This window comes from Orbicella faveolata, unplaced genomic scaffold (assembly GCF_042242905.1).
Source record: "Orbicella faveolata isolate gen_17 unplaced genomic scaffold, um_ofav_v1 contig_46, whole genome shotgun sequence".
Lineage (NCBI taxonomy): Eukaryota > Metazoa > Cnidaria > Anthozoa > Scleractinia > Merulinidae > Orbicella > Orbicella faveolata.
Window position 1 is genome coordinate 20,992,536 of NW_028301576.1, and position 22,067 is coordinate 21,014,602.

Here is a 22,067-nt window from a genome sequence, read left to right on the forward strand (position 1 = left end):
TAAATTGTGAGTAACTGAAACCGCCGAGAAAAATGCCAGTTGTGGGAGGAATATGAGAGAAATGGTTAAAACTATTGAACACACAAAGGGCGGACTTATTCAAGCACCTTCTAGGCTGCGGTTACGGAAATTATATGAAGCCGCAGAGCTCTGATCGATTGCTTTGTGAATCAACAGAAATCAATTTTAAAACGTAGCGAAAGAGGCGCTGGCAAATTATAAAAGTCAGTTAATTTAGATCTTTAACTTTTAACAAGCAAAAATTCCACGTGGTCAGGAGTAGGTAGGAAAAGTGTGCATATATACGAGCCAAGTGATCCGCCAGGCCGCAGCTTATCCTGGTTTCTGTATCATGAAGCGACAAGCAGAATTTCTACTCCCCCCTGGTTGGGATGCTAGTCCATCGCAGGATTAGCCCCCAGCATTAAATTCGCGTCGTGACCAATTTATACACCCGGGTTGAGAGAGGAGGTATGAGAGTTAAGTGTCCAGTGCCCATTTTCACAGCACAGTGACCCTAGCTAAGACTCGGACTCGGACCACTCAATCCGAAGACGAGCGGGCTAACCATAAGGTCCCCACAAGGTCAGGAGAAGAAAGAAATTTTAAAATCGAAAGGACTCAAAAATGATTCGCGACTGTAGCGAAGAACATAAAAAGTTACATCAATCATTTCTGCTGCGTATGCCATTGCTCACATTATAGGAATATTGCCGACCTCTGTTTATGAAGAGGGGGGTGAATAGGGGTATGGAAATCCGCCGATTCGTGTCTTTTTTTTTTTCTCCAAATCCGTTGATCCGCCAATATTCTTGTTCAGATCCGAAACCACAACCACATCCGGAAACATAAGTGTAAAAGTTCAAAGGTAACTGGTCCTGAAATGTGAATACCATTGTTAATTTCGTACAAACAGTGAAAAAGGCAACCAGCTTGATGACTCTAACACAGTACAATTCCAATAACAGTCTCACATCTGAGTTTAAATGAGCTTCGTTTGAAAAAAAAGAAATAATTTGGATGAACTCATTAACATACCGACCAAGGCTGAAGCAATATCTGTGATCCAAATTTTGTTTAGGCCCCAAGATCCGAACATCAAGGCAGGCACAATGTGGGATCCCCGCCAAAATTCACAGCTGATCCACGATCCAATGTGTTTTCAAAATCCGCGAATTCGCTTGATTTACCGCAAAAATCCACAACTTGTGCGCTTTTTAAGGCCAAATCCGTCGATCCCAAAACCTATTCAACCCCCTCTATGAATGACATCCGTTGATTTTGAAGACTCGCTATCTCGGCACGAGTATTAATTTCCATTTGATTTTATCGCCGTAAGCCGCTGAGAAGCACTTGACGCTGCTAAAGATTTCCGCCCAGCTTGTCCCAGCGGTGAAACGCCACTAATAACCAAAACAGCCGAGTTTATTTCAGTACGAACCTCATCTAAGCCGATCACTTGTTAGCAATCAGACGAATTAACGGACTCTCCTGGGTTCAAAGACTTCAAACCATGTACTGTTGAAAATCCCAAAATGGTCATGTTGGTATTAATTAAACCACTATATAACCTACTAGATTACAAATTTCATTTCTATCGTAATAATACACAACCCGGAGCTGTTTTGCGATAAAATCCTGATCGTTAAACATGTTAGTAAAACCAGACTTTAAGAGGACTCCGTGACATGATGACGAATATCCTGTGATTTGAAGATAACCAACACTTTTAAAAGGAAATAAAACAACTGTACTTCGTCGCTCATGCTAGATGTAGCCTGCAAACAGGCTCCCGGCGAGGACGGAAAAGAAATTCGGTGAGGAAAGCCGGAGTGGAAGAGCGCGGAACTGAAGAATTCGGACAGCGAAGCGATCGGGGCGCCTCGTTCGGGCTCCCCGGGAGGCTGTTCGCAGGCTATGCTAAACATAATGGTGCTAAGTGAAGTACATCTTCAAAGAAAACAGGAAAGAGTCCCGTGAGGGGAGTGGGGCGGGCGTTCAAAATGAAAAAGTCGGGGATGCTCGTCGGAAATTATGAATTAAACCCCTAAAGAAAGGCAAAACTAATAGAAAACGGTAATCGGGTAATGGATGATAATGTTGTAATAATAATTATAAATGTTAAACGGCAGTTTGTGGATTCAGTGAAAAAAAATGTGTTATATCGTTGAGTTGATGTCTGTGACGTGATCATGAGGACGGTGATAAATAGAAATGACAGCTGAAATTTGTCGAGCCAAGTTTCTTGGTGTCATTGATAAATCTATACAGCGAAAAAAAAAAAAAAAAAAAAAAAAAGAAAGAAAGAAAGAAAGAGCTAAAAGACGCGAAATTGTGCTGACGCAAAATATCCTGCAGTGGTATCAGAGATCTACTTTGAACATGATAGCAATGTTTGGCACTCACGTGAAACATGTTTGTTTAGTTTTTGTTTGACGGTGGCTGACGTTTTTCTGTCTGCCATTCAGTCCGTGATTCTGTTGGTAAGTCTATTTCTTGTGGAGTCTCCCACTGGAGTTGGCAAAGACGTCATGATGCATCCTTACAAATCTGACAGGAAAACAAAAACAGTTCAATGTGTCGATCACTGAATTTCTTATGGATCAGTTGTAGCGCTTGCGACTCGGCAATTTCTTCTTTGTTCTCTTTTCACCATCATATCATTACATTATATCTTGATTAAATTAGATCACATAATAGCCAATCGCAACAACCGACTTACAGTCTGCAAAGGAGAGAGGAAGCCTCTCATTATAGAGACACTTTTCCGCATACACGTATTTATTTATCGTATTTTTATTGTGTTGACATTTTTTTCTGATTTAGTGTTGCAGCTCTCTCTTGCAACCTTGTAAACTTCATTTATTGATTGATTGATTGATTGATTATTTAATGCTTATTTATTTATTGCTTATTTATTTATTGCCTTTTTATCTTTTGCTTATTTATTGATTGTTTATTCATTCATTCATTCATTCATTCATTTATTTATTTATTTATTTATTTATTTATTTATTTATTTCTCCTCCTTATTCGATTCTCAGGAGAGATAGTCCTTCGGCCGGTCAGATTAAAATAAGATCTCTGTGATCTAAGCGATCATGCAATTTCTTTTTTCTTTTTTTGTTTTTATTTCAACGATCTCCATGACTGTTGCCAGTAAGTAATTAGGAAAATGAGAAGTACATGACTTGACTTCAAGATGAGTTAGCTACCTGTGGAGATAAACTGAGATAGATGAGTCTAAAAATAGTCAAGATACGACATCGGAATGACTAAACAAAGTTACAACGTAACTCGGTATTTTCGAAGCTTATTCAACAACGTGGTAAAACACGTTGCATTGTCAAAGTTTAAGGTGGCTCGTACCAGTTTTCAGGTTCTCGACGGCTCATAACTTTGTGAGAATAGAACAAAAAGGCAGACCAGGGCCACTGTAATATTTTTGTAGGTTTGGACCATATAATTTATACTTGACCTAAAACAGCGGTTATTTTGTCGTCAGCAGTTACTATGGCAACATTCCAAATTGATTTTCCAGACCTTATTTTTCCGCTTATGTCACTAATAACTAAAAAATTAACCCGTTGACCCGTTTTTTTTTTAATCAATAGCTTTTGGCATCTGAAAATGAAAATGCACAACAATTTTAAAATAATTCTACGGAGCCGATTTCTTGTAAACTTAGAAAAACGACAATTTGCACAAAGTGCAAATTTCCTTCCGTATAATTTTTTTATTTTTTTTCAGACGTTTCCTCTCAATAATAATATTATATTAAAACAATAAAAAGAAGGGGTCACCGGGCTTGTTTTTGTGTAAAAGCCTTCGCTAGTTCCGTTATTCCCACGCGCGTAGACACGCATTGAAAAATCCAGACTTTATAAGAGCAGCAGTTGCTCATGAGCTGCTTTGACTACCGCTGACTGCTTCGTGTGTCCGCGCGGGCGAGGAGGGTCCGAACAGGCGTTTTGTTTTGATTGCTGCTAAAACATCATTTACAGTTGTAGTTAGACAACCTCCTGGGCTTACTCTGTAGGACTTTTACACAAATTCTGGGTAGATTTGCTATGTTTTGCGAGTCCTTTATACGCTCCCGGTGGCTGTCAAGATCGATCGAGTTGGCTTTGAAATTTGGGAAAAATTGAATACCAAAAGCAATTTTTCTTAAATGGGTTATTCCAGAAAAAATACACCCCCCCCAACGGATGGCAAGCATTTTTGACTCCCCCCCCCCCCACTGACTGGATTTCCCGGACCGCTAGAGCCCCTCTCCCGCCCGGATTTCCAAGCTCAAGGACCCCCCTCCCTCCCGCCTGGATTTCCACTTCTTTTTTTAAAGGCCCTAACTGGAAGCAACAGGCTAAGTGGTTAAAATGTATCGATCAAGGTTAAAGTTAAAAGTGACCCCCGAGGAAGAATTTTTAGGTTCAGATCCCCCCCTCCCGCCCGGATTTCCCGAGCCATCAACCCTCCCTCCCACGAAAATTTCCAGTTTGCCATCCGTCGGGGGTGTGTGTATTTTTTCTGGAATAACCCAATACACAGATTTGAGTAAAGTTGTTCTAGCAGGTAAAGCATCATTTATATGCAAATTTCGTCTCCAACACTACAAAAGTGACCTTGCGCTAAAAAAGCCGCGCGCCGCCATATTTGTTTGGTCTTTCGGGTTTTAAATCTCGCGCCTCTATCGTGCGTGTTACTCACGCGTGACGCACGATGGTGATCTACTCCCCGCGCGAGAAAACTGGTACCAGCCACCTTAAGGCTGTTATTACGAACAAATAACCTCGATCATATAAGCATTGCAATTGCATAAAAAAATATCCATGATCAATGATAGAGGATTCGATTGACCAATCAGAGCGCACGTACAAAACTTGTCAACAAGAAAGACCTTGAAAGTATTGCTCTGCTCGATCCCACTTCTAAGCTTTTCTAACCATGAAAAGTTTTCCTTTATAATAACCTTGAAGACAATTCATGCTACCACATAGTTCAGCAGGCCACTTCTATTCGTAACTGACTACGTCGCAATCCAGTTTTTAGTCGCCAATTTAGCTCTTGCGTCAAACATATCATCACCTGATTACGTGACCTGAGTCACGTAATAATTAATTATAGAAGGACATTGGGTAAAAACGTTCACAAGGATCTCGCGTGGCCATTTTTTTCTCGCGGTTTTCTTTCGCGTCACGCACGACGGACTAAGTGAAAGAGGGACTACTCGTAGTCAGTAGTCTACAATTTTTCACCAATCTACGACGTTTGATGTCGAAAAACTACATTGAACAAAACGGAGCAATCTTTAAATGCCACAGACAGTGAAAAAAGTCGCAGTTTGGCGTAAACTGACGAAGTTAACACTGTTATCCTTGGCACACTGAATGTCTGGCAAAATTCTCGAAACGAGAAAAGGACAACCCTGGTTATTAAAAAAAATGCCGACATATAATTCTGCTGTGATGCGTTTGTAGCCATAGCAATAAAATACTCGACATCAGAATAATACTCAATCTAAAAAATGTTTCTTTCGTTAGGGTTTGTTTTTAAACGCTTAAACACATTGCCGTATACAGGCAACTAAAGGTCAATAGGACATTTCTCGACCGCAATATATGCAGTATATGCCGCAATCACAATTTACACACCAATTGTGACATCTATATTAGTTGCCCATCACAATGAAAAACACACAGATACTTAGCAACAAAAACCACAAATACGTCCTAAAAAAATCAACGCTCTTAGTCCTCTTAGTGAGCTTAAGGTCGGTTAGGTAGGAAAAAGAGTTTTCATTAGCAAATTCGATAAGCTTTCCGCGATGACGGTCAGTATTTACAATGTGCGTATACTTCTCGTCTTAACCGAAGCTGATTAATTTTTGAGTATTAATGTTCTTAGATGACACAAAAAGCATGTATATATTAGTCAAATGTGTAATTCATAGGTGACAGGTATACTCCGATACCGTCAAAGGTAGACTTCGTATTAGCAGTTGTTACCTAACTATTTGCAAATGTTTTTCCACGTTAATTTGTAAGTTAAATCTGTCATTTGCGCTACTGCAAGCTAACAAACAGATAAAGGTAAGTGACTGGCAATTTTCCTTCACGTTTGATCCAGATTACGTAATAACGATCAAACTTTCAATAAACGATAATGTCCTTAGCCTACTTACCAACTAAGTTTCAAGAAGCCTCCCTTCTATAACTAATGTTGTTTTTCAGCAGTTCATTGACAGTTCCAACTTTTACCGCCGTGTGATTTGATCAGGATTCTCACGCCACGTCCGATTTATTTATGTTTGCCCTGGACTTGAAAAGCTTCCTGAAGGAGCACGCTATTGTCATGAAGACAAAAGAGATTATACCCTTTATTGCGCGGACGAACCTCTAACGCATTGTATCGCTGTGAAGTTTTCAGGGGCGTTTGGACTTTTGAAACTCTCTCTGCATAGATATCACAAACAAACTGTGTTAACGGAAATCAAACAACGTTTTTCATTTACCACGTTCTGACCGCAAATAACTCAACAAATCCCCGTTCTTTTCATGGCCTTTTATAAAATCACTCAGTATAGCGATTATTAGTACCACTTGCATGAACACGATAAATGTTCTCCATGTCTATAATCGATGTTCTTAACTTAGCTTCGTATCGCGTTTACTAAAAATACTGTTTGTCATTTACATTGTAATGTTTACGCCCGAGTGAAGTTCCCACGCCTATTTAGATATGAGACAATAAGCCTCTAAGATCAATTCTGATTTGACTATTTTAAATTAATCTTTTTCCTTGCCTTCCTTTTTCTTTTCACCTAATCGCGATTTCCGAACTGCAGTTTTTGCTCATTGTCGATAGTTTTCGATACAACGTGCCAATGAATGAAATGTCTGAAATTCCCGCACAGTAAACAGTGAACACAGACGGGATGTCAAACTATTACAGAACACGAACACCGAACATGCTCAGTTGTCACGAACCGGTGCCGCACTCAGACTAGTTTTCACCAAGCAGAGGTCAAGAACAATTCTGAGGCTAGTCCCTTTCGATAAAAAAAACACAAAAAAAAACAAAAAAAAACAATTGCTGGTTTTCAGTGTCACGCAATTCAAAATAGATCAAAATAAAAATCAAAACCGGTCAATAGATAAAGTCCAGAATCTGAGAAATGAAAGAAGGTAAATATGCAAAGACTTTCGCCAAAATTCTGGTCACAGCAATTTTTCTTATGCGAGATATGCGGAGAAATTTTTTACCCAAATTTATAGAGATTTGTATGGAGACGCCATGTTGGTGCCCATCCGTATGGGCACCAACATGGCGGCCGGAAACCAACAGAAACATCTGTCACTGAGTTTTGCTACAAAAGCGTGAATTTATCCCCCGAGGAACTCTAAAACATTAAAATAAGACTTTTTCTAAGACATGAACTGTTCAGATAGCCAAGTTCCCCGAAATAAGTCACTTTTTTTAACCATCATGACAGCTCTCTAGGCCGTCATGTAAATTCCGTGTCACACAAAAGCTTAGAAATTCAAGCGTAGTGTATCACAAAACCAAGAACCTATTCGGAGCGAAAATTTGTATGAATATTAGTTTTCAGCTGCTCTTATATATCATTTAAGTAAAATCTCAGGAAGATCAATAGTTTTGTAGTTCGAATTTTGGTGACGTCATGTGAAAACCAGCTATACTTGCTTTAATGAGAGTAGTGTTCTAAAGAAGCCAACAGTGTCCTCTTTTGTAACTGTGACTAAACTGTAAGTGAGGAATAGGAGACAATGTGAACTGAATCAGATTATGGAAATCAACGCTTCTGATTTTTCAGTATATAGACGTTTTCCAGTGTTTGCCCTTAAGTGTACATTCTGACTACAATCACTCTACGAAAACATCAATGCAATCTTTTACGACCGAAATGATGTTTTGTTTAATATGTTGTCAAGGTACAATGTGTTTTTTCGCTTGTCCAAGAGTAAAGTTGTCGAAGGACAGTTCGGCAAAAGGAGCGTATTTCGCGTTAAAGGCAGGCATACATTTCTCAAGTATCACCTTCAACGTTTCTTTTTTTGTTTCTGTGTCATTTAAAAACCATGGTGAAGAAGTCCGGAGGACCCTCGGAATAAACGTAAAACTTCATACTTTCCCAGGTATAGTTTCAAATGACGAGTATAGATGCAAACTTGTGCCCAATCCATTAAATTCCGAGGTTAATTCGTCACGCGATCTGATAGCGTGACGAGTAGAATTTCCTTTTTTTTCTCATTCTGCCCAAGCACTATTAGTCCTCCCTCATTTTTTCGCTCGCTTGCCCTCCTTTTTTCGCTCGTTCCCAGCTAACGAGAGCTTGGAACAGGCTAGAAGAATTCTCAAACGAGGAGACGGACGACAAAAGAGGACACTCCATGGCAAAATGGTAAAAAAAGAGAGCTAAATCACTGATATTTAGCACGTAACAGCGAGCTTATTAGAGAGCGGGATTTTTTTTAAGTGTGAAGCATTTCTACCAAATGTGCTGTGGTTGACAATAAAATAAAGCGAATAAATAAAGCACCCTTGATATTGTTTGTTTCTGTATGTACATAACTCGTTAGATTTATCGCAACCGTTCTCCCCTGGAGGGGTACTCCCTTACATGGGCTATATAGGTATGTGCGGCCCCAAAGGGTATTTGTTTTTCAACCGCTTTGGTCATAAATAATATATGGATTTTGGCCGTTTTGGTCTTAAATAGTGTATGAGTAGTATAGATTGCACCCATACTACTGGTATGGTTTTAGCACCCTAGTCTCGCATGGGTATGTTTCTTAGAAGAAGCTACATTTTCATCATTATGAATAAGACCGTCAACAAAAGCCCTTCATAAGTTATGTTTAGGGCAACTGTGCCAGCTACAAAGGTCATTAATAGGGTATCGAGTTTTTGGCCAGGTCCTAAATAGGGTAGTGAAAATCGCAGATTTTGCTCATATGGGCGCACACCCCTACCCAAATTTTTTGGGAGTACCCCCCTCCGGGCGTGCTACCAACTTATGAGCTCTCTCTGAGTTGAGCGGCTCAAAGATATCAACAACACCTGAAGAAACTCTCGGAATGACCCTTGCAATGACATCAATTAATTGAGTTACAGTAAACGGTGTGCAGAAAAGACTGATTTTGTCTGGGGTAACTTTGTATAAAATTAAGAGCATCCAACCATGTAGACTAAACAGGAGGCACGGATAAATATAATTTTATTGTAGATCTATTATTGCTCTACATACAAAACTTATTCTGTAACCAAATCCAACCGGTTCTGTCTTATGGCGCAACAAGCCTGTCGCATTACATGATTTTAAACCAAACCTGGTTTGCCTGTTCTTTTCCGGCTTGTTTTTTAATCCATCTCCTTACACATCCCTATGTCACTTTATGACGTTACGTTTTGTTTTCCTGTCCCCCATCCTAACATGCGTCCGCCCTCTTCCATCTTGACTATGACGCGACTAAGCCACCATCTTGACTATTCAACTGATCTTAGGGTGACAAAGCCGCCATCTTGAATTCGTCTCAGGACGACAAGGCCGACATCTTGAATATGAAGTGCGCCCTAGGATAATGCCCCTTACTACTGGTTGGGGAGCTCACCTCCGCTTACGACGCCCCGCGTTCGACTCATGAAGTGCTTAAAATTTGTAGCTATTTTTCTTTAGTTGAAATTTAGCTCTTCATTTATTAACCGAGTAGGAGGTCTGTATAGGAGAATCTCGACCAAGGTCGAGAATACAGACCTGGAACACAGTGAAGTCTGTACAAACGACCGAGGTCAAGATTCTCCAATACAGATCAGACCGACTAAGCTCGGTTAATAAGAAAAACGTAATTCGTTTAATTTAACTGGTATTTTGCTTGCGAAAGGCGATGAGCTGAACTAAAATCTACCAAAGTTTGCTTGATTTTTTACCTTTGTTTATTCTCATCAGGCTTTTCGGCACTTCCATTTAAAAAAATAAAATAGTCAAATATTTTTGTATTTTAGTTTGCAACTTTTGCACCGCAAAATGTAACAGGTCTAGATGTCGGTCTAGATGGGAACGTCTATACTGCGGTCAATATCGATTTCAGCCAATCAAATTCGTGAATTTGGTAGCCCCCAGTCCTTGTGAGACACGGCCATATAATAAATGCATAATACTGATAAGAAGAAATCAAAGTTTATAATAAAACGTCTAAAAAGTCTGAAATAAGGTTCTGTTCATGTAACATAAGTGAATGAGGAAAAGTTATTTTGATAGATAGAAAGAAATTGAACCACCTTTTGGCAGTGTAAACGCACTTTTCTGTTACGGTCCTTAAGTATGTCGTCACATTGTGACCAACTGACAAACACATCGACATCTGAAGCCACTCAATCGCTTACGACTGTATCACCGCTAAATGTAATAACAACGCTAAACGTAATGCCAACCGTAAATGTAATAATAATTAACTCTAAATGTAATACTAACCGCAAATGTAATAAAAATCAACCCTAAATGCAATAACTTACCCCACCGTAAATGTAATACAATTTAACGCTAAATGTAATAAGCTGACCAACCGTAAATATAATACAAATTAACCTCAAATGTAATAACATAGTGTTAAAAGTTCCCTTACAGTTACCGGGCATCACTTGAAGTCTCGGTGATTTTTTGTGAACATTGCTAAGGTTCTGCATAGTCCGGTCAAAGCTTAACTGGTAACTTCTGAAGATTTCTCAAGAAAATAGCCCTTCTGATGGTGGAGCATTTGCAAACATCATTTCCGAAATTCTTTGCAGCGGATCGCGCAATTACATAGCCCACTTTCGAAAATAGTGGAAGCCTGGGCGAGAGAAGGCGTACGCTCAGTTCGGAGGAGCACGAGGTGGAAAACAAATGTGCGAGCGTCGCCAAACGATCCCATAATTGATCCCTCACCCATACTCACTCCAGGTTTACACTTTTTTTGAAAGTGGGCTATTATTAGAAGTCCTTCTGGTTGTGTTCAAAAGATTTTGATGAGACGGTAGTATGATAAAACAGATAAAAATATACTGATGGTACAGTTGATATAATGACAACTTTAATAGCAACGATACTCATTCATATATAATCACAACTTATTTGTAAATTAAATAAACATATTAGAAAAACGTATTCATACCCGTAAAGGTATTGTATGGGAGTAACCCCCGGGGGTAATCTGCCTAACGGTTTAGTTAGTAAAGGTGATTAACCGTGATTGGGTAATCTGATAATCTCTTGAAGTGATATCATATCATTGATGATATTGATGCCACTTACGCCTTTGCCATCCTTAGTAACGTGTTATTACATTAAAGGTTAACTTGTATTACATTTACGGTTGGTCAACTTATTACATTTAGCGTTAAATTTTATTACATTTACGGTGGGGTAAGTTATTACATTTAGGGTTAATTTTTATTACATTTACGGTTGGTATTACATTTAGCGTTGCTATTACATTTAGCGGTGATACATACGACAATGAACTAGCATTGGGTGCAAACTGTGCTTCAGCCAAGGAGCTGCAAAATCACTGTTTATATACAGTGAGTGGTATTTAACATAGGAGAATATTGTAACGGGATTTTTTTCCTTTTAAAACAAACCGGAACCGGCGAACTCTGAATGCTTCAAGAACGAGATAACTAAGACGTCTCTGCGGAGAAAATAAAATACAAACGGTACACTCGCTTGCAAGGAAGAGCCGTTACACTCTTGGGTACTGGGATCTAACCACGAACTTGACAAGCAACAACAACAACAACTCAGCTTTGGTTCCAACAGCAGTGTTTATTTTCTCTGGATAGTACTTTGAATTTAATCAAAATGTTATCGAAAAAGCTTTGCGACTGCGATCGCTTATTTATGACTTTTACCAGCGTCTATTGTTTAAAACATATAACAAGTGCACTAAGATAACGACGAGAAAAAAAATTACAGCGAATACGAAGTCCTTTGAGAATAGCGCAACCTTTAAAAAATGCTAGTTTTAGCTCAAGAATTTATTGTTACAAGTGCTCGTTACTTGCACGGGAAAGTTCGAACTAAATTACTCTAAATTAAAAAAAACGAATTCTCGCTTAAAACAACTAACCCAACATTCATTACTGAAACTGGACGAAACAGCCAAAGTATACATAGCTCCAAGCGTTCGAACTTTCAGTAAGACGAGTTAGTAGATAACAGGTGGTTAAACAAAGTCCTATTGAACTGAACGAACTTCGGTCATGAAACTTATTAGCAAAATAATCCACAGGCTTAATTAGAAACTGGCAAAATGTAATAACAGAGGAAATATCTTGTAATTAAACTCTGGCAAATAAAGCTGCTGTTGGCTTTTGAAAATGCAATGTTTGAAAATTATGACAAGTAAACACAAATTTAAATATTGATAATAATTACGGCGGAAATTAAAAATTGTTTCGAAGCAAAGACAAAGGCTAAATGCAAATAGCCGGCAGGCAAATATTCATTGAAAAACGGACTCAAACTGTTACCACGCTATCTTTCTAGAGCTAAATATATTTCACTACCAAAACTTAAACTTGAATGGATATTATGAGCAAATAACGCAAATTATCGAAAAGCTGAATATGCCTCTATAAAGTTTCACGGCAGAGGTATTAAACTGAGCAGTCTACAAGTTGCTCCTGACTGTATATTGCCTTTATTCTCAATGATACAAGTTTCTTGAAAGTTACGACACTAATTGCCGTTACTTTTAAAGCTTCTGTTTTTATATTCCTATCTTGTAAGTACCGTAGTAGGTGCAAAACATAGAAACACAAGAATACAGTTATTTAGTTTTAATTACGATCACACAGAAATCGAAGTCCAGTTTATGAGTTTGTTCATGTTTGTCCACTGAGATATGACCAAGCCATCGTTCTTCCAGTTACAGCCAAGTGTCCTCGACATCCCTGGGCTCCGCGCCAGGCTGCCCTTCCTCTGGAGATGGGTTAGCTTCTTGTTCTGTGAGGCTATGAGTAATCCGTCCTCCCTCATAGACATCAACGGTCAAGCTCTCCTGGCATGTCAAGTATTCTTCATTTTCCTCGCTGAGAGTAACAACCACTTCATCGGGCTTCCCTGCATTTGAAGTTGGGTTAGCTGCTTGTTCTTTGCGATCAAAGGTAACCCGTCTTGGCTCATGAACATCAACACGTACAGTGAAGCTTCCCTGACCAATCACGTTTTCGTCCGCTTTCTTTCTGGGATTTTCAGCCACTCTATCACTCTTCCTTGCCTTTGGAGTTGCGTTGGTTGCTTTTTCTTCGAGATCAAAGGGGTGAACCTGGCTGGGCTCATGAACATCAACAAGTACAGTCAAGCTCTCCTGATCAATGACGTTTTCCTTATTTTTCTTCCTGGGATTTTCAGCCACTCTATCGCGCTTCCTTGCTCTTGGAGTTGGGTTAATGTCTTGGTCTTTGAGGTCAAAGGTAACCCGTTTGCGCTTACGAGCATCAACAGGTACGGTCAAGCTCTCCTGACCAATGACGTTTTCCTTATTTTTCTTCCTGGGGTTTTCAGCCACTCTGTCACGCTTCCTTGCTCTTGGAGTTGGGTTAATGTCTTGGTCTTTGAGGTCAAAGGTAACCCGTTTGCGCTTACGAGTATCAACACGTAGGGTCAAGCTCTCCTGACTAATCGCGTTATCCTCATTTTCATCTCTGAGATTACGAGCCACTTTACCACGCTTCCCTGCATTTGGAGTTGGCTTAGTTTCTTGTTCCTCGAGTTCAAACGTAACCGAAGGTATTTCGATTCCACTAGTTTGCAGCTGTTGCTTCAGGATGTTCGTTCCAGTCAATCCGCTTATTTCGCTCTGCAGTTCGGTAAGTGGCAGGATCAAAGCAAGACAACAAGAAAAAGACCATTGGCGATTCTTGCGCCATTGTTTTATGTAACGATGGAGGTATACAGCATACTGAACTGTGAAAAAGATAAGAAAGAAATCAGTATTTTTTTTTCCCATGGAAGAAAATCGCAAGTAGTCCTTTTGGCCATACGAAAGTAAAAGTTAATTATAAAATGCCAGTCAACCCTTGCTGTGGAGATATTTCAATGATTTTCTTTTTCGGTTTTGACATTGCTGTAGATTTTACCTTTGCAAATACAGGAGACCGAGAAAAAAAAACAATAATTATGATAACACAAAAAAGAAAAAATGAAACACTAAGCGACAGTTTATTTAACTCTCACTCAAACGCCTTTGGATTTGCATAACCCATTGTTTATCCCTATTCAGATATATAAGAGAAGGGGTTTGGGGGCGGGGGCAGAAAGGGCCCGTGATAGCTGTTTCATTATTTATGTAAATAAATTTAACCACATTTTTACAGGCATGTTTTTACAAATTTGAAATTTTGTAATCTTTATTTGAAGTTAGCTTTCACGGAATTATGGTCAATTTTTAAATGAACTTTATAGAATTACTTTATTACTTATTTTGAATTCCAAAACTAAAAACTGACGTTTTAGAAAAATCCAGAAAAATCAGTTGATCCAAGATGGCGGCTCCTTCGAAAACCTTCCCTAATAGGCCAATTCGATATATTTAAATTCAGCTTGATAGTGAGGCCTAGAGGACACAAACAAAAGAAATGAATAAACATGTCATTCAATTTCCTTTGTTTGTGTCTTCTAAGCCTCACTGCCAAGCTGAATTTTGATTTATCGAAAACAGTCTATTGCCACGTAATATGACGTCACTTTTCTATGTTATTGACAACAAAGGAGAAATGTTTGGACTAAGAGCCGGTCTTAATAGGGTTAAAGATGATTTTAGGCTAGGCAATGCTATTTCCTTTTGGTAATCCAAAACTATAATTGTTCAGTTACTTGAACTTTAAAAGTAGCTCACATGATTTCGAAATGCTACAGACTCTTTTTTTAGATATTTTTCATTCACGTCGACAGAATTCTAGTTTGGCAAAATGCCATCGTCTGGCCTTTTGAAATTTTGGTCAGAGTACTAGCTTCGTCAGTTTTCTACCATTTTGTGAATATATATTTTTTCTTTTTGTTTGTCAGTTCAAGCTACTTCACAATAAAACTCTATTAGACTACTTAATTAGTCCGTGGTTTTCTATTTAGCAATAAGTTTTAGAGGTTGTTCCACGGGTTAACAAAACTCACTTAGGGGCAAGCTGACAAGCTGATTGTAAATAAATGATTCATTCTATACTGGCAGATAATATACGAATCAATAATTACCAACGAGAAGGGTGATCACTAGCGTATTAGCTCCAACCACCAGTATGTTGAACGTGATGCCGTCCACGTATGGGTCAATGGAGGATGATGACATACCCTCTTCAGGAATTCTACTTACAGCTCCTATGCCCAAATTAAGGAATATGACAGACAGAGATGACAGCATTAACCTGTTCTCGAATGGATCTGCCATAGGGCTGATGAGGGAAAACAACACCACATAAAGTCCTGAGGTGACGAAGGCTAATCCAACATAGGCCCTGCTCTCTCCACCCAAAAAGATAAGAGCAGCCGTCAAAACAAGCTTGCGAATCATTTCAATGTACTCCCAGTACCATGCACGGGAATGATAGTTTTCGAAGAGGAATCGTAATCCCATTACAATTCCCGTGGCTTGCTCTTGATGTTCCAAAGCTTCATTCTCCGAGTGGACTATATTACCCTTCGCTTGCTCTTGAGGCATCAAAGCTTCATTCTCGGCGTGGATTACATTTCCCGTGGCTTGCTCTTGAGGCTCCAAATCTTCATTCTCGGCATGGATTAAATTTCCCGAGTTTTGTTCTTGATGTTTCAAATCTTCGTTTTCGGCCTGGATAACATTTTCCGTGTTTTGCTCTTGAGGCTCCAAATCTTTATTCTCGGCATCGGTATTGATTAAATTTCCCGCGTTTTGTTCTTGATGTTCCAAATCTTCATTTTCGGCGTGGATAACATTTCCCGTGTTTTGCTCTTGAGGCTCCAAGATTTCATTCTCGGCATCGGCATGGATTAAATTTCCCGCGTTTTGTTCTTGATGTTCCAAATCTTCCTTTTCGGCGTGGATAACATTTCCCATGTTTTGCTCTTGGGGCTCCAAATCTTCATTCTTGGCATGGATTAAATTTCCCGCGTTTTGTTCTTGATATTCCAAATCTTCATTCTCGGTGTGGATAGCATTCCCTGCGTTTTGCTCTTGATGCTCCAGATCTTCATTTTCGGCGTGGATAACATTTCCCGTGTTTTGCTCTTGAGGCTCCAAGTTTTTATTCTCGGCATCGGCATGGATTAAATTTCCCGCGTTTTGTTCTTGATGTTCCAAATCTTCCTTTTCGGCGTGGATAGCATTTCCCTTGTTTTGCTCTTGGGGCTCCAAATCTTCATTCTTGGCATGGATTAAATTTCCCGCGTTTTGTTCTTGATATTCCAAATCTTCATTCTCGGTGTGGATAGGATTCCTTGCGTTTTGCTCTTGATGCTCCAAATCTTCCTTTTCGGCGTGGATAACATTTCCCGTGTTTTGCTCTTGGGGCTCCAAATCTTCATTCTTGGCATGGATTAAATTTCCCGCGTTTTGTTCTTGACGTTCCAAATCTTCATTCTCGGTGTGGATAGCATTCCTTGCGTTTTGCTCTTGATGCTCCAGATCTTCATTTTCGGCGTGGATAACATTTCCCATGTTTTGCTTTTGAGGCTCCAAATCTTCATTTTCGGTGTTGATAGCATTTCCTATGGCTTGCTCTTGAGGCTCCAAAGCTTCACTCTCGGCGTCGAGTACGTTTCCACGAAGCACCTTACGTTGTCTCCAAAGAGCTATCAACGAGGCAGTGGGAAGTAAGATGATGTAAAATACGGCGCAGTATGCAACGATGACCGAACGATTGTACTCTTGACTGTTGCAGTTTATGCTGTAGTCTGCTCTGAGGTATTCGTCACATGTTTCGTCTTCTTCGTCGATGCAAAGTTTGCGACAGGCGAGTGGAACTACTTGTGCTGTCTTCGAGCACGTATTGAGATACGTCAGGAAAAGGAAGAAAAACGAGTTTCGGTAAATCACCTCTTTAGTCTGGGCAACCTTTTTTTCTTTCTGTTGTCTGTTCAAAGCGCTTCGCAGTAGAAATAACTTTCTTAGTCCAAAAGCAAGGACAGACATCAAGATGGCAGCAGCATTCATAGCGAGTATGGCAAACAAGTCTGCAAAAGCGTTCATTCTTGCATTTGGCAAGAGACAATGAATCGGTGCCACCTGGAAAACATTCATCTGCAATATCTCGGAGTATCTTCCAATAACCTCAAGAGCGCCTGGCCATTTTATATATGAAAATGTTTCCAGAACTCCATTTGTGACTTGGTAGAAGCCAATAACAATTTTTAGCCTGCAGAGAATGATATCCACTGAAGAACGTCCTTCTTTTTTCTTGCTTTTTCTTTTGCTTGTCCAAATTATAACAGCAAGGACTATCGCAGCTACTGCGGCTATGATTGACAGCTGGACAATCATCCATTTTTTGGTTGGACACAACCGGCATGTTTGCAACTGTTTATAGTAACCAGGACTGCATACCGCGCATAATGAACCTTGGTAGCCTGTGGCACATAATGAATTTTGACCTCCCTTACAGGACTCTTCTCTCGGACATTTGTATGACTTTGGCACGGGGTGTGGGAACTCATTGAGGGAATGATTAGTTATTGAGAAATTGATGCTTTTTCCAGGAGTGTAAGTTACATTAACGAGGCTCATCGCAAAATCTTTATAAAGGAGTTTGTAAGTTTCATTCCTCCATTTCCACCAATAACCGGTCTTTAGAGTAACAGATTCGTTGTCACAGTGTAATCCATCTTCACAAAGCTTGCAACCTTCAAACCGATGAGTACGGTGATAACCTTTTAAACATTTACAAGCGCGATACCCAGCGAAAGTTAGGCTATTTGTTCCTGTTTAAAGAAACAAAACGAGAAAAAAAAAAAAAATGAAACAAACAAACTTACATACTCAGGCTATTTATAGTTTAGTTTCAAACTTAAATCAATGGATAAATATACATTTTTTTTTTGTCTTTTGGTGGTTGCATTTAGAAGCCATAGTCATGCACGGTCACACAGGACCTGAATGCTCCCGATAATGGAGCTTTCAGGAGAAAAAAAAAAAAAAAAGGCTTTACAGATAACAGATTTCAAGAAATTTACTACCTTCCGGACAAGGATTACAATCTCCCATCATCTTTCCAGGTGCTTTATCAGTGGAGACGAAAGTGCCATTGGGACACTGACGGCAACTTTCGTTAACAAAGGCTTCAGTGTCAGAGTAGAAGCCACCTGTGGTAAGAAGACATTGACTGAACAAGTTAGGTCATATATGGCATGACAACACCCTTTGCTGATACTGCTATTTATTCCTTACCTCCGATAGTCCAGCCTCGAGTTAAACAGGAAGTATACCACTGAATATAAAGACTAAAGACGCATTTGTACAGTATAGGTCTCACTCGGAACTATAACATGTGAAAATGCCAGTGAGAACATGAACTAATATAAAACACTGTACACTGTTTCGTGTTACGCTTCAGCACTTTCACTAAGATATTTGGTAAATAATTTACTTAAGACTGAGACTAGCACTGCACAGAGGATTCTTTTTTGTTAACTGGAAGCAGCATTAATGATCCAGACAGTTTTTGTAAGTAGCCCTTTCTCTTTATTTACTTGGAAAATCTTATTCAAGCTTTGATAAGAATTTCTGAGAGTAAGAATCAGGTGAAACAATATAAGAAGCTAAGTCTGAAGCATTAAAGCTATCTCATTTCTGTTAGTTTCCATGTCATTCGCACAGTGCAACTTGCGACAACCACACATAAGCTCTCAAGTATAGAAGTGTGTTTTCTCATAGCTACTATCGTATTACATTGTATTGTTGATGTCATAACCGCAATCGTAAATAAAAAAGAGACTAAAACAAAAAAACAAAAAAAACAAAAAAAAAAATATATATAATGTAATAAATGCCTGTGCAACCGTTATTTAATGCAATAGCTCTGACGAGTTGTTAAGATATTATAACTACCTGCAGGAAATTCCAAGCACACAAGTTGACTATGGTCGGTGGCAGATGAATTGACAAACGTTCCCTTAGGACATGGAAGTAGCTTGTATTTATTTTGGTCTTTCCTTCTGGCAAATCCAGCTCCAGCAAAAGCCTCGAATAAGGTATCACCAAACCAAAAACGTGTGATATCGATATAGTCATTGTCATCTTTCCCTAGCCCACTAAAATCAAATACAAAAACACATTAATGCAAGGGTACGACTGAGAAGTCCTGTAATAAGCACTAGTTAATGCAATTAAATCAAAGGTCTCCATGAAACTTTACATACATGCGAATTCTGAAACGTGCTTTGCCTGCGTTCATAAATATCAGTTCGTCAATGTTTCCTTCGGCCATGTTTCTACGAAAGACAAAGAAATCATTACACTCTTTCTTCTTCTTTTTTTTTTCATAAGAATATGTTTTATAAGAATATCGAGGCTGAAATTTGCGAAATTTTTAGAAAATTTTGAGAATACACCCCAGGCTAATATTTTGAAAAGAGTATAATTTTGTGTGATGACAATTTGTAAATACTCAAGAAATAGAAAACATGTGCCGTGTTTCTATCGAGGTATAGAAACACGAGTGGAAATTTGGGGGAACGAGAAATGCTGTGGGAACACGAGCCGCAGGCGAGTGCTTCAACAGCTTTTTTGAGTTCTCCCAAACTTTCACGAGTGTTTCTATAATTCGATAGAAACACAGAGAACATGTTTTCTATTCCTTTTAGAAAACACCGCGGCGAAAAAAAAGGGAAACAACTTGTTAACTTTGATTATCAAAATGTGAATTCTCTTTGCCCGCGCCATCATTACGTCGACAGCTTGTGCTAGTTCTGTGTTTCCATCGAGTTATAGAAACACGATTTTTAACCAATTAGCGCGCGTATTTTCTTAATACTGTTTTCGGAATTGTTTTATTAATTAAACCGTATAAAATTCTTCACTTCCCTAAACGGTAAAACTAGCCAAAAAGCAACAAAAACAGTGTACTAGCCGCCGTATGGTCGATGTTAAGAACATTTCTGCAAGAAGTTATGTGCGTCACATCAGGCTTTAGTGCCTGCAGGATGGCTCCAAAATTCACCATCCAGACACCAAATGCATTCGAAACAGAAATATCATAGGCTATGATCTAAGAATATGCACAAGAATATTTGAGCCTAAAATCGGAAAGAAAATAGAAAAAATAACAAGAATACGTAGTCTCGTCCGGAAAAAAAATATTGTTATAGAAAAAAAGCGTATTCACTTTTGTGGTTCTCTCTAAAAAAGTTCTCGTTTGCGTTGTTTCATTTTTGTTTGTTTGTTTGTTTGTTTAATTTCTGCAGCTAGTGCTTGCAAGTTTAAAAGGCTCGTGCCACTTTCTAAACCAAATCAGAACCAATCGTGACTTGTTCGTATTTGCTTTCCAGCGCCGCCTTTTAACGCCAGTTACCCGTATTCTCTGTGATTGGCCAGAGCGAGAACGTTGGTTCTGGCTTTATGACAATCAATTAAAAACCCGTCTAAGTCAAAAAGTACACCCTGAAAGAAACTCATCGGTAAGGTATTGCTACTAAAATAAAAAAAAATCTCACGATATTAAACTAGAAATTCTTGACAACTTGTTTACGCTTGCGACTGTATTTTGAGTTGTTCTCTCTATCTTGAAGTAAACAGTGTCGTTCGTAACTCCGCATAATTAATGATGTTCTACACAGTCGAGGACTCGATCTAAAATTTAGACTACTATATCAACACTGATGTTGAGCAGGAAAATCCTTGTTTAATACTTACAAAATAGTAGACAGGTTATTGACGTCGTAAGTAGAGTGAAGGCTTAAAAGTGTTAAATTTGTCCGCATCATGTATCTACATAAAGGCAAAATACGAAGCATGCAAATAAATACACACACAAAAAAAATGTAAAATAAATAAATAAATAAATAAATAAATACTTCGCACACCTTGGATATACGTTAGAACTGTGGGTCTGAAGCATTCGGTATAACTGGTATTTAAAAATGCTCCGATACTTTATCTTAAAGACAAAATATTCAGCTTTCAAAAACAGGTGCTAACTTGACTTGAGAGCTGATTCGGGCAAAGATTTTAAATGTCGAAAAATATCTTAGGAAATCGGTGAAATTCCCGATTTAGGAATGAAATGGAGAGATGTTTTTCGACGTGTGCCATGATGACAAATTTGTTTCAACTACGCCATCGGAACCCTTTTATTTTAAAATCCGCTTGGGTTAATCTACGAGAGCGCAGCGCTACTGAAATAAGGTTTAACAAAAACATCAGCAAAAAGTAACAACAGGTTGTTGGGTGTAGTTCAGAGGGCATGCAGGTATGGTGAGTGATTAAAGCCGTGGTATTATGCCCGATCAGCGCCATCAAGTACCCAAGGATGAGCGGTGGTAATGGCAAATGGTCAACTGACCAATGTTTTCAGGATCATGTAAATATTGATGTTACAACAAGTATCACTTCAGCTTCTACATCTGCTTATGTCCCGTTCTTCCTTACAGTGTTAAAATGGATACGCTTTTTCATATATGTAAAACCCTTTTTGAAGGAATAGTGAGATTGAGATTGGCTACATTTTAAGATTACCCTAGAATTCTGAAGGTAACGGCCCCTGTTACTGTCGGAATTAGCAGGCAAAAGGGGCCGCTACCTGGGATAGCCGTTACTTTCGGAAGGTTAAAAAACGTTTGTACGGTAACATTCGTTTCAGACAAAGCGCACACGTAACACATGGAATTAAGAGTTTCGTATTTTGTATATTCCTAATCACCCACATAAACGAAACAGACTGTATAAACCAAAAAAGGCCCTAATCGCTCGTGCTTATGGGCGCAAGTATAATGGTTGACGTGGCATTATGTCGCAGCGTAACTCATTACACCTCGATACACTGCAGTATTATCAATTGGCTCTCTTGTTAGAAGACATAAGGCTCTCTTGTTAGAAGACATAAGG

The 22,067-nt window shown here is 39.0% G+C and overlaps 2 protein-coding genes across 2 annotated transcripts; both read right to left on the minus strand.

Moving 5' to 3' along the window:
• Nucleotides 1-12,668: 12,668 nt before the first annotated feature.
• Nucleotides 12,669-17,840, minus strand: LOC149098832 (uncharacterized). Its single transcript, XM_089277059.1, has 4 exons — nucleotides 16,595-17,840; nucleotides 16,211-16,441; nucleotides 15,254-16,048; nucleotides 12,669-13,969 (listed from the first exon to the last, which is right to left on the minus strand). The coding sequence occupies exons 1-4, from the start codon at nucleotides 17,751-17,753 to the stop codon at nucleotides 12,930-12,932; spliced, it is 3,225 nt and encodes a 1,074-aa protein (XP_089133185.1). The 5' UTR covers nucleotides 17,754-17,840; the 3' UTR covers nucleotides 12,669-12,929.
• A 1,186-nt stretch (nucleotides 17,841-19,026) lies between these two features.
• LOC149098833 (uncharacterized) lies at nucleotides 19,027-20,272 on the minus strand. Its single transcript, XM_089277056.1, has 2 exons — nucleotides 19,385-20,272; nucleotides 19,027-19,276 (listed from the first exon to the last, which is right to left on the minus strand). Exons 1-2 carry the CDS (start codon nucleotides 19,450-19,452, stop codon nucleotides 19,027-19,029), a joined length of 318 nt encoding a protein of 105 aa, XP_089133182.1. The 5' UTR covers nucleotides 19,453-20,272.
• Nucleotides 20,273-22,067: the final 1,795 nt, after the last annotated feature.

Bases quoted from the DNA above. Each gene is read 5' to 3' on its own strand.
- LOC149098833 (XM_089277056.1), bottom strand. From the start codon at position 19,452: ATGGCCGAAGGAAACATTGACGAACTGATATTTATGAACGCAGGCAAA. The intron at 19,277-19,384 runs GTATGTAAAGTT...ATTTGATTTTAG, and splicing joins GCACGTTTCAGAATTCGCAT to TGGGCTAGGGAAAGATGACA.
- LOC149098832 (XM_089277059.1), bottom strand. From the start codon at position 17,753: ATGAGCCTCGTTAATGTAACTTACACTCCTGGAAAAAGCATCAATTTC. The intron at 16,442-16,594 runs GTCAAGAACAAA...CCGAGAATGAAG, and splicing joins CGAGAATGAAGATTTGGAAC to ATTTGGAATATCAAGAACAA. The intron at 16,049-16,210 runs ATCAAGAGCAAA...AAGATTTGGAAC, and splicing joins CGAAAATGAAGATCTGGAGC to ATCAAGAACAAAACGCGGGA.